Source organism: Necator americanus, chromosome I, assembly GCF_031761385.1.
Source record: "Necator americanus strain Aroian chromosome I, whole genome shotgun sequence".
Lineage (NCBI taxonomy): Eukaryota > Metazoa > Nematoda > Chromadorea > Rhabditida > Ancylostomatidae > Necator > Necator americanus.
Genome location: NC_087371.1, coordinates 10,261,271 through 10,273,531, shown reverse-complemented (window position 1 = coordinate 10,273,531; position 12,261 = coordinate 10,261,271). Strand labels below are relative to the sequence as shown.

Genomic DNA, 12,261 nt, shown 5'->3' with positions numbered 1-12,261 from the left:
ACTAGGATCGTGATTTTTCGTTTGCTGACGTAATCAATCTCCTTCCAAAAGTTTAGCGAACCAGTTGATTGCGCGATTGAAAAATGTCCTTACGTTTGCCGAGTAGTGCGTGAGTGGTGTGTTCAGCCATCGAAAATCATCCGACAACCATTTAATTGTCTTGATCAGTCTCGGTCTCTTTATTCTGTGGTCCAACAACCACCTCTCGGATCCTGATGCTGACCCGGGGGGAGTGGATGTGAATTCCGAGGCCGACCCAGTTTTCGGGGCCGGTCACTTCCTCAATTCATTATGCGTGGCACACATTGATCGTTCGTGTAAGCGAGCGAAGGTTCAGATTCATGTAGGGTCCCATCAACTCTTAGCACCACTAGGATTACTGTCCAGGAGTCATGAGGATATGACGACATGACGTAGGCGTGGTCAGATGATGGTGGTGATGGTGTGAGATGGCCACGGTGTTCCGTTTACACAAGTGAGTCATCTCAGACGAAGAGAACAGCAATTATTGGCCACCACAGACACACGTACACATACATACGTACACAGCCAGCCAGACAGACAGACATACCACCACCACCACCACCACCATCACCAGCACCTCCATCTCCACTCACGCAGGCACTTATAGCACCGGGCAGCAGCGGCGACAGGGCGACATCAACTGGAGAAAAAACCCATCGGACAGACCGAGGACGTCCGCTGCTGCACTAGACAGACCCCTTGGCTAACCAGCAAACATACGACCGATCGATAATCGAGTCTAGCCGACGAGTAAGGTGCTCCTTCAAGGTTGCTTCTGCTGGTTTCCAGTTGGAGTTGGTAGTTTCTAGTGGGTGCAAAGAAAAAAAGAGCAGTATGGCAGTTCTCCAGAACCAGAATTGCAAGAATGAACTTGATTGTCTGAGACACAGCGTTCTCATATGAAACTGTACAGGATATTCGGATAATTTCATTTGGTTATGCACATGAAGATGAAGTCAGCTAAAAGAATGTGTTCGGCTCATGGCGACCAGTTCACTCAAGATGCATTTTTCTTTTTCAGTTAATTAACTGCTCTTGTTACCGAAAAAATCAAAAACCTAAACTAATAATTGCTGGAAATCGTGATTTTCACCTCTTAAAAATTACGTCTATTGTTAGTGATTAAAGCTAAAAATTGATAAATATAAATATTAAGGATTAAAAGGTTTTAAATCAAAACTAATAAATATAAAATTGGAAATGAACTAGTTTTTCACGAGTCCAATAATATCCACTATGTATTTACTCTTAATGCTTACTTTAGAATTAAAATAAAAACTAATTTTGGAAAAAATGTGATTTCTTTCCTTATTAGGTGAACTTAATATTTAATGGATCTGTTTGTTGTTCTCTGGCGAGTGGCCGACGTTTTTCTAACAGTTTTCCCGTGAAATTTATGAAAACCCGTGATTTTGAACAACTATTTCCCCTTTAATCCGTAAGAAGGAACTCACTACGGATAGAGTTCCGGCATAAGAAGAGCGGTTTGGGTGTGTCGTCAGGCGGTTTTCAAATCACCAACGAATCGAAAGAACGAATCGAATAATCGTGGAAACGAATTCTCTGATTGAAATATACAGTCTCCACTTTTACTTCTTTCCTAAAAGGCCAACAAAAGCGATTACTTTTTTTGTAAACAAAAAATTATTTTCTTTTTAAATTTTTCCGGAGAACCGTTGGTGAATTCCAGTCATTCGTGAGTAGTTTCTCATCTTGACATTTGAATTTACACGTAGAAGAAAAAGAACTAAAATCTAGCTGATCTTTTTCCTCTTTCCGATGTTCCGTGCTTTCCTCTTCCCAGACAGTTTTTTTTCTCATCGGCAACAATGAAAACGGCTTCCGTTTCGCTCCACGCTCCACTAACGTGATATCTTAAGGAGATTTACCAGAAGTTCACGTGAAATTCTCCAGGACATCTGTTTCTGTTGTGATTGTATTGATGAAAATAACCTTTTTTTCGCTTTTTTTCTAATTTCATGATGAGAATAGACAGAGAATGAGGGGAGAATAGCAGCACATTTACCCGAATCTGCATGCATTCGGTAGAATCAGCGGAACAGTGGAGCGGATCCGGGTGTTGTTGGTTTTTTTCTCGTCCTTCATGGCCGCTCTCAACTTGTTCTCACAACAGCCTTTTCATTGCATCATCGCGCACGGTAATTTCTAGGTTTTCACGTACGTACATACGTACGTATACGTATGTACGTCTTTACTCATCGTAAATCCACGCACAAGCGGCTGAGGCCAGCCAGCCAGCCATTCAGCCAGCCATAGCCGCTGTTGTTGACCTGTGGAGATCGGGAGGAGCCACAACACGACAGTAACTGCTGAGATGGTCGATGGTTAGTGGCCGGGCCGGGCGGGGGGTGCTGGCTGACCTTCGATCCTACTGAAAAGGGTAACGCATAATCGCTCGCAAAGACAGCGTCGACGACAAGCGAGAGATACGACGGCGGTTCGCAACGTGAAAATAGGCGGATGACCCTTGAGTTCCTTGAAAATCACGACACTTCATGAGAAGAACGATTCCGACGTCATTCCTTTAAAACCCGGTAAAAATCGTCGAAAATTTAGTGAGTAGAAGAAAGAGTTATACCTGAGAAAACTATCAAACTTTATGAATAAATAAAAAAAAGTTATTTAAATAATAATAAATACGTAAAAACGTAAATAATAATAAATCATAATAAATAAATGTGTAAAATAAGTGTAAATAAGAATAACTATGTGGAAACTATACGAATATAGGGGAAACTATTATGTAAAAAAATAATATTATATTCTATGAAGATGATTAGCCAATAATAATGAATATGTATATCTATGCGAAATTTCAACTATATGTACCTGCCGTAAGTACATAGTAGAGTCATTTGTTTGGAAATGAAATAAATTTAAAATTGTTTCTTTTTTCCTTTTCCAAACATTAATATACCGGGGAATAGATGCGAAAACTCGTCCAAGTGCGAGAGTTTACAAGATTTGCCCCGTGGGTTTTGTTGGTCCCGAGTTACCTCGAGCAGTTCGCAACAATCTTTAAAGAGTTCAGAAAAATTAACGACTAGTTTTGTTTTGTTTTGTTTTGTCTTTTGAAGATCTACCACCCAATCGAAATTTCCTGATGGATATGTTCCTACCTAAATTTTTCTGAAATTATGCTTATACTGTAGTTTTCTCTGTGTGGTTCATGTTTTTCTTTGTGTTTTTCTTTGATTTGAGGAAGGTTCTTCAAGAGAAAACGTTTAACAAAGCATCACCAAATTTTTATTTTCTCCCATATTTTGTATGTGTGGCGTCATTGTCTAGAAGGGATTTTTCCCGTGAAATGGCAAAATATCCTTTTTTCGTGTCCTTTCCTACATGGAAATATGAAAAAGAATGACCAAAATAAATAATATAGACAAAATAATATAGAATGCATGAAGAAAACCACAGTAAACACGATGAAGTAATTCAAAGTTCATACAGAGTAAATTTCAGTTTTTTTTTTTTCAAATGCAGCTGATTTCGTTCGGATTTTGGTAATTTTCCAAATATTTTTTTACATTATTTCTGTCATTTCACACACACCTTTTAGCTGCATTTCTCGTTTTTTTTTTGCTCGAATTTAAATTAGAGAATGATAGATGAAGCTCATCACTATGAAATTTGTCTCAAACGTTCTCGTCTGATATCCTCTCGCGGAACTAATTAGCCAGAAACTTCTGGAAATATCCGTATGGAATTTATAACTGTAGATTTGTGGGAAAAAAACATTGTGTTTTGATGCGTCCATTTGAAGAAATTATTCTCCAAGAGGAACGTTCGAGTATACAAAAAAAAGATTTTTCAACTATAAAATTGGGATTTCTCGACTTTTCCCTCCTTCCTTCCTTCCTAGCAGCTATCATTTCGTTTTTTATTACGTAATCCTACATATGTACCATATGAAAGTTCCATCATCTTTGTCGTAGCAGAAAGTCTTTTTTTTCTGGTCTTCTAGAATCGTATCCATTCAACTTCTCACCTTTGTGAAAACGTTTTCTAAAATATATCCGGAAAAATTTGAAACACACATGAAATCATCTCATTAATTGCATAAAATCCACAAAATAGCAGGAAACAACCGCAAATTTATCGGCGCATTCCGTAGTAGCGAAGTTAGGCTTTGTTCTGTGTGCGGTTCGTTTTTTTTCCCTCGGCACTACGACGATTCTAATGACAATTGTATGTGCACGCGTGGAAATATAGAGCAAGTTTTGAGGGTGGGAAAAAATCATTGAAGGAGAGAACGAGTGGATGAACTTGTCCCAGTGCTAGCGCTACGGCCCCCATCGTGGCGGTGGCGGTGGTGGTGAAAACTGTTTCCCACATCGGAGAGAACGGATTGATGCACTACAGCAGATTTTATCGTTTTCTCAGCGTATTGGGGTCGTTTATCGAAGAGAAAAGATTAAAGGCATTTTATCCATGGAAGGAATTGCGAAATTAGGGTTCTCATTGTTTTTTTTTCGTTCCTCCAGGATTATACTACGACTTTTCCGGATTTTTTTTCTCCATACGATAACATTTAACTAAATCTCAGAGGATGATCTTCTAGGGAAATATTCACGTGTTCCGATCAAATGTAGCAATTTTTAACTGAGATAACAAGATTATTTGGTTCTCACTAGATCTATATTTTAATACGTGTATATTATTATATTTGAGGAATTAAATTGTGATCACAAACTTCTAATCAATAACTAAATTTAAAAAATTAAACAAGACGAAAAAACTAGAATTTTTCTGTCTTCTTTCTTCTTCTCTTTATGAGCTGCTTCTTCGGATTAGTCTTGCAGGTGCCTCCAGGTGAAATTCAATCAAAAAGTGAACAATAAATAAGTGAATTTGAAAAAAACTAAACTGTTAGGGCTTTTTGTGGAAAATCACTGATTTCTTCAGTTTTTATTAATTTTCGCGTTCTACACTCTTATCCATACGGATCCACACAAATGATTTTATCGTACGTGTGTGTGGGTGTGTCTGTTGCCTCTGAGATTTTTGAAAAAGTGTTGCAAATCGATGAAGTGAGGTTAGGCTCGAAATTCCAGTCAAGTTTTACTCATCAATAAAATTATAACAAAATTCCAATTAATTGTCGAAGAGAATAATATCAATTTTATAGAAATAGAGTAATAATAACCACTGTAATAATGATAGTAATAATAATAGGCAACAACAATAAGTAATAATAATATGTACATAATAATAGTAATGAAGTGGAACAGTTTTATAATGTTGGATCATAAAAATACACAAATGTACCGAGTTATTTAGCATTTTCATGAATTTTCTACTCAGTATTAAGAATATCTGACCCTAATCGTTTTTAATTTGACTTTTTCATTCGAAAAATCCATTAGAATCAAACGTCTTTCGAAGTTTCCAGAACGCTGCACACTGACGTCTTTAATTTGAAAGGATCGCTAGTTATTTTGTAGCAGCATAGCATTTTCCGGGAAATGTTGCAGAAATCTTCCAGAAATTCAAAAAGAAAACTTCGCGTTTCGTGCTTTAACATTTATCCCTGCTTAAGTGGTACGGTATTTTCAATAAGTTTTCTTTTTTTGAATATGGTCATTCATTGCGCATTTAATCATGTAATGATGAATTTTGCCGAAATTCCCGGAAGTACCGTATCTGTTCCGATTGAATGACAGCCTTTAAATTGAAAAGGACATGGTCTGGTACTTACTAGTAAAATCAGAAATCATCTCGACATTTCTGTTTTATTTAAAAAAAACTAGAAGTCGTTCTCGACAAATACAAATATAAGTAAAAATAAAATAAATAGCATATAATAAATAAATGGTATAGTATGCTTGTTCGACTAAAATTCGACACTTGATTTGTTGATTTCTTTTTTCCTTTCCAAATTTTTACCGTGAGAAGTCCTAAGATTATTTGCGATTGAAGGATATTCCTCTTAATTCCTCACAGTTCCGCGTAGTCCTCTATATGAGGCTAATTTTTTAGGCCGCGAAAACAGCTCTTAACCAGTCTATTTCGACTCAATAGTTCAATTACCGTAACCAGTTGCGAATCTAAGAAAGCCAGGCTCTCCAGCATGGATCAAGTTGGACGGATCAAATTTTTTCTCGATGCATTCTCTGCTAGCATTCAGTCGATTCCTGACACCTTCCCACCTCAAAATTATTTTTAAAAAAATTATTAAGAGTTATTAGAAATTCTACAAATGAAATTTTGTGGAAAAATTCAGAGAGACATTCCCTCTAGATTTCCTCCTAATTTCTAAGCTCAGCTCTCAGGATTTTGCAGGATCACGCGCGGTTCGGCTCGGCTCACTCTCGGCAACGGTCCGCCACAGTAGACCCGTGACGATGTGTCCGGCGGCATTCGTGTTTGTTGCGAGTAAATAGCGGACGTGCAAACATAAGGTGTCAGGCGGTGGTGCGTTGACCCGATTGTGTTGTTGGTTGGTTGATTGGGTTCGCGTAGCCGTCCTCCTCCTCCACCTCGGCGGTCCTCCTCAACTCAACTCAACCACCAAACCTCTACGGTCAATACCGTCCTTCCTCGACAACCGCGCACTCATTGTGGAATCATCCACTCACTCAACCACCACCGCCACCACCGCACAAAAAGAAATCCTGTATGCCCCTCATTGTTCAACGTCACGGAGGGAGATTTTGTAGTGTGGAGCGGGAAAAGAGGCCAGATGAAGGAGTGGACAGGCGGTTGGGCGCTGGTTCTCAGCACGGATATTGAGGAAGTTATAATATGGATCAAAATAAGCCGTGAACTTCCGTAAGGCCTGCTGAGGAGAAAAAGTCCTGAAAAATTCACGGACTCGTTATCCTCGTTACTCGCGGGTCTTCAGGAACATAGCAAAGTTGTTGGAACTATTGAGGGAAGGAAACTCCTCATCCCACTGTATTAAGGAATGAAAAGAAAGGAAAGAAGGAATAATCATCTTTAAAGATGATTTGATGAAAACAAATAAATCCCGTTTATTCAAACCACTCAACTATTATTTTATAAAAATACAATGTTGAAATTTAAAAAAAAATAAATTCAATCAAATCAAGAAAACAATGCACAGTACTATGTAGTAAAATGTTTACTATTTCCTGTGTTTACGAGATTTTTTGTTTTTCTTCGGCTAACTTCATCTGATTGATATATATGTACTTATTAGACACGTCTTCTATATGAATCTAGTTCTTTTTTTTAATTTAAAAAGAAACTTTCCTAAGAAACCTGTTTCCTAAGTAAACTAATATGTAAAAAACGTAAAGAAAAGCATGTCTAGGTTCCAAAGTACGAGAACGTTTCAAAATCTGCTCACTACTTTTTAAAAGTTGAGTATTTCCTCTGGATGTGCAGGGAGCCTGAGGGAAATAGCTGAAGTCAAGTAATCATAAATTCTCGTACAAAAATTGAGATAATCATGTCCATGGATATCACTGAAAAGAAAAACTGGAGAGTTTTCCCTTCTCTCGAAATCCTTCTCAGAAAGGGAGCATTTCGACAGTCATCAATGTCTATTTACACAGGAAAATTCCAAAAATTCTCGCAAATATCCAGATTCTTAGTTTGCAATTTTTTGGCGATAATCTGCTATGTAACCTATTTATTCGCTAAATGAGAAAAATTAGAAGGCAGCAGAATATCTGGATATTTCGCTGGAACAAAGCGTATCTGAGCAATAAACGATCAGGCCATAGAAAATCAATACGATATCTTACCATGCCGAGGTTCATCGAAAATCTATCATTTCGTGGAAAAAGATCATCAAGTGACCTTTTTCTTCAATGTACACCGTGGATCCAGTTGCAGTTGAACAACAAGTGTAATACCCATAAGGATTACCCATTGGTGTTCTTGAAATCCGAAAAATCCGGACATCTGTAACAAATAAATGAGTCGGGACCACGAACTACTTGTGTAATTCTAGTTTTTCTGAAAAGTCTCTTTTAACTCGAAGTGACAGATATCCCATCCGAAAGATTTTTTCCAGAAATTATCTGTGACTATTAGGTAGTTTACGTTCAAGCTAAACTTCGGAGAAAATCTCGACCCAGTCGATTTCGTTGCGCAGATCTCTTAGCGCGGAGTGGAACGTATCGGTCGAATCTCATCGCATCGACCTTGTCGCGCGTTTGTGCGCGCACGGGGGTGGAAGCGATCGGTTCCGCGCTAAAACAAGGAAGAGAGGGGGAAAGAGCGAAAGGTTGCAGAAAACGGGGGAACGATCCGGGGACATCCTTGGTTTCAACACCAAACTATCGGAAATATGTGGAGATCAACTATTTTTTTTTAACAAACAAAACAAAACAAACGATAGGTTCAGTTAAATTAAGCGCAGCAAACGAAAAACCTCGATAAAAACAAATTTCTGGAAAAGCGCTAAAAAAACTAGGGCACTTTGCCTCGGTAAATCCCCCTGAAATACATTAGCGCACTCGACTTTAATTTAAAATTCTCGTTGATCCTTTAAAAATCCTTTAAATCCTAAAGTAAATCCTTTGAAAAATGTTAATTTGCTTCTTACTAATCAATAGATATGAAATCCACACTAACTTTCCGTCTTACAGAACAACTCGCTTGCGCATTGGACGAGGTGAATCTCGGTGTTGAGCCTGCAGTATGGTATGTGGATTACTGTACGGGGATCGGAATGAACCTCATCAAACTGTTGTGATTTTGGGAGGAAATTTATGAATTCATTTAATTCCAGCGATCGTGACGCACAAATAGAAGGTGATGTGGTGGTGAGGGCACGAGGCCTACCATGGCAAGCGTCCGATTGCCATGTAGCACAATTCTTTGCGGGACTAGAGATTGCACCGTAAGTTTCTCTCATTTTAAATCAATCTAAGCATTACATATGGTGGTTTGTGGTCGTTGTTCCTTTTTCGCTTTTTCTGCGCAAATAGAGTGAAAGCGAAAAAAATCCCATTGAAACGCATAACTTTTTTTTCAAAACTCGTTCGACATCGAGTGATTTTTGAGATCTTGAGACCAGATTTTCGCAAAGTTAGCAGACGTTTAATACAACTTCTAAGCTTAAAATTTTCTATCGATGTAAATACACAAAATGTGCGTCTCAACAAATTATTTTATTTTTTTATTTTCGTCAATAATTCTTTCAAGTGAGAAAAAACATCTACCGTGCTTGAAAGTTACAGTGGTGTGGAGAGCAGAAAAATCAGAAACTTCCTACAAATTTTTAAAAAAAATTTTCCGAAACTATTTGTTATTACTCTGTGTATAATACTTACGATTTATTAGTTTTTCGTTGTTTACTATTTACTACCCATTATTATTTATAGCTATATTTTTTTTATTATTTAGTGGTTTAAATATTTATTAGTCTTCCAAAAGAACTGTTTTTACCAAAAAACCATGTGTAGTTTGTTGCTTTTTCTTCTGTGGGACACCTGTTAGTGTTTTCAATAAATAAGTAAATAAATAAATAGTGAGAAAATTCGACGAACATTTTCACCTACTAGACTACATAAAAGAAGTAATATATCGAGCACTACTGGACATGTTCCTGACAAGCTGTTGCCACTTTTTCGAGTAGATTCTAATTAATTTCCAGTATTTTTCGATCAATTCGACAGAGTGTACTTCCCGTTGTCGTTGGGAACACGTCGTTTGTCCTTCTCTGCGAACTTCTTGCAAACCCCAAAAATTCTTCCCGACCCGGAATTGAATGATATTTTTGCTAAATTCTTAGGATGATCCGCAGGAAAAATAATAAAATAATAGTTTAATAATAATACAATAACAATACACATCTTAATAAATGAATAAACAAATAAATATATATGAGTCCTAATAAAGAAATAAATAAATAAATTGTCCGGCTCTATTAAAGAAAACAATTAATAAATAAATTGTTTTCCACTATAGTTAAATTATTGAATAATGATTGATTCATAAGTATTTTACTTGAGATTAGAGATGCAGCTTGACTGCTTTTGATCCGCGTGTTTTTTTTTTCAAAACGAAAAACCATCAAACGAGATAAAGCCACGTAAAATACGTCAACGGTGATATTATCCGACAGAACAACTCTTTTCTCGTTTATAAGTCATTAAATAGATCTCTTTGTTCATTTCGTCAGTTCCGTGATCGTAAAAAGTTGCTTCGTCTGATGAATTGGAGTCTAACGGGTATTTCGCCAACCCCAAACTTGTGGGGGATATTTTGTGGTTTTCTTGTAAAGTACTGTCAAAATAATAAAGTAAATAATAATTGCAAAATAATCGTACGGTAGCGTATAGAGGAGTAAGGTGTTGGACGTTGAACAATTCGTGAATCCGGATTGCGCCTATGCATTCCGTATCCTGCTTCCACTTCAATTCAGGATCGTTTGGAGTTTATGCGCGTGTGTGTACATTCCTCAATAATTTTCCGTATCAAGTCAGGCTTTCTATCCATTCTGAAAAGTCTGGAGCCAATTCCTCTCGATCCGCGAGAGGGTGAAAGACTTGGTTCGTTTTAGAGGATAGTTTCGAACCATCGACCATGCAGCGGCAGCCGAACCAAGCAGTGCAAAAAAAACCGAAAATTTCGCTGCACTCTCTTTTCGGTGATTAGGATACATACATATACATATACATATACATATATTAACGACGACTTTTTTTTCGAAAATATTTATTATCGATGTGAAACACAGTTGAAATTACATTAATTATTAATTACAACTGAATTATATACGGTCTCCACTGTGTCTATAGCGTGTCCTGCAACGTCAGTCTATTTTTCCTCGTCTGAGACGTGAATTTTATGGACGGTGACTTTGCACTTTTCGACCGTTTCCTGGGAAATTGCCGTATCGATCCGAATCGTAGCCCCGTCCACCCGGCAGCTCTCAGTACGAAACCGGGATTCCTTCTCTCATCTAGTCACTCTCATAATTATTATGGCTTGGTCACACTTTGCCCACAACGCTCGTTCACGTCCTGTTCTGCTCCTGACGAGAGAAAAAAAAAAAACTTATCGATCCGTGCTGTTTTTAATGGAAACAAATTTTTTCCCGCGGTCGATAATGTTGCGACAATCGCACTGCTGATTCTTTGATATTTTCTAATGGTTAGATGCGGAATTTTTTATTTGTGTGAAAGGGTAAAACAGAAATTCATCGACTATCACCAGCAGATTGATCGATATTGATCCGTTTTAGTGGTGGTATAGCGTTATGTCTATCAGCGGAAGGTAGACGTAATGGAGAGGCGTTGGTACGATTCAAGACACCGGAAATGCGAGAACTTGCGCTGAAAAGGCATCGACATTTTCTCCTATCAAGGTATTGATTTATTGATTTGTTGAAGAATTCCATAAAATCCAATAATTGAATGCATGAAAAATCTCCTCAAGTACTCTCCCTATGAGTAAATTTCTCCTTATTGCTAGTGTTTTCGAAAAAAAAAGTAGGAAAAAGAAAAATTACCATGGAATACTCCGTCGTAACGTCATTAGTTTCAACTGAATAACGCTGCGATAAAACTTTCAGAAAGGTGAATTTTTCTGGAAAAGAATAAATATTTCATTGTTATTGATTTTTGGACCACGCTTAGAAGAGCATTTTTCCGGTTTTTGCCTGCAGTTTTTTGAACACGAAGAACAGAAATAAAAAAACATGCATATAAAAATAAATAATATCCAATAACAGATTACAAATGAGGCAAGAAAAGAAATATAAGTCAGGATTTATGTGTATTTTTGTTTTCTAAAAAAAAACTGTATTTTTCAGATATATTGAGGTGTATAAGGCGACAGCCGAAGAATTCCTTCATGTAGCAGCCGGTAAGTTCTTTCCCTTAATTCTATCGATTTTTTTTAATTGGATTTTTTTTGTCATATTTTTCTCTCCATTTCTCTTCTTCTTCTTCTTCTTCTTCGCCTCCTCCTCCTCCTTCTTTTCATCCACATTCTCCCACACCTTAAAGCTCGTCCAGTCGTGTTTATCATAACATTACGCTGAACCGATGACGTCCTACTTAGATCGACATTACATTGTATGTATCCGTGTTCTCGCGTCAATCATCACTCAGTTTTTTTCTTGTCTCATCGCCTTCCATCTCCTTTTTTTCACTCGAAAAATTCTGTTGATTCCTATCTTTCAGTCTTCTGCTGAATTCAATTTCGATTTTTGCCCCAATTCTTTTGTTTTTTTGGACGGTGAACCGATGAAAAGTGGGAACAGGGAACCTTGATGCGCGGTGAATATTCAAA

General features: G+C 37.4%; 1 protein-coding gene across 2 annotated transcripts in view; it reads left to right on the top strand.

Moving 5' to 3' along the window:
* RB195_005052 (uncharacterized protein) overlaps window positions 1–12,261 on the top strand; it is a gene marked incomplete at both ends in the record, with an annotated part of 63,001 nt that overhangs the window by 20,959 nt on the left and 29,781 nt on the right. For both annotated transcript variants that reach the window (XM_064177340.1, XM_064177339.1), the window contains 4 exons: window positions 8,607–8,661; window positions 8,750–8,860; window positions 11,210–11,332; window positions 11,780–11,832. In XM_064177340.1, coding sequence (XP_064034464.1) covers window positions 8,607–8,661; window positions 8,750–8,860; window positions 11,210–11,332; window positions 11,780–11,832 — 342 coding nt within the window. The remainder of the gene's footprint in view (window positions 1–8,606; window positions 8,662–8,749; window positions 8,861–11,209; window positions 11,333–11,779; window positions 11,833–12,261) is intronic.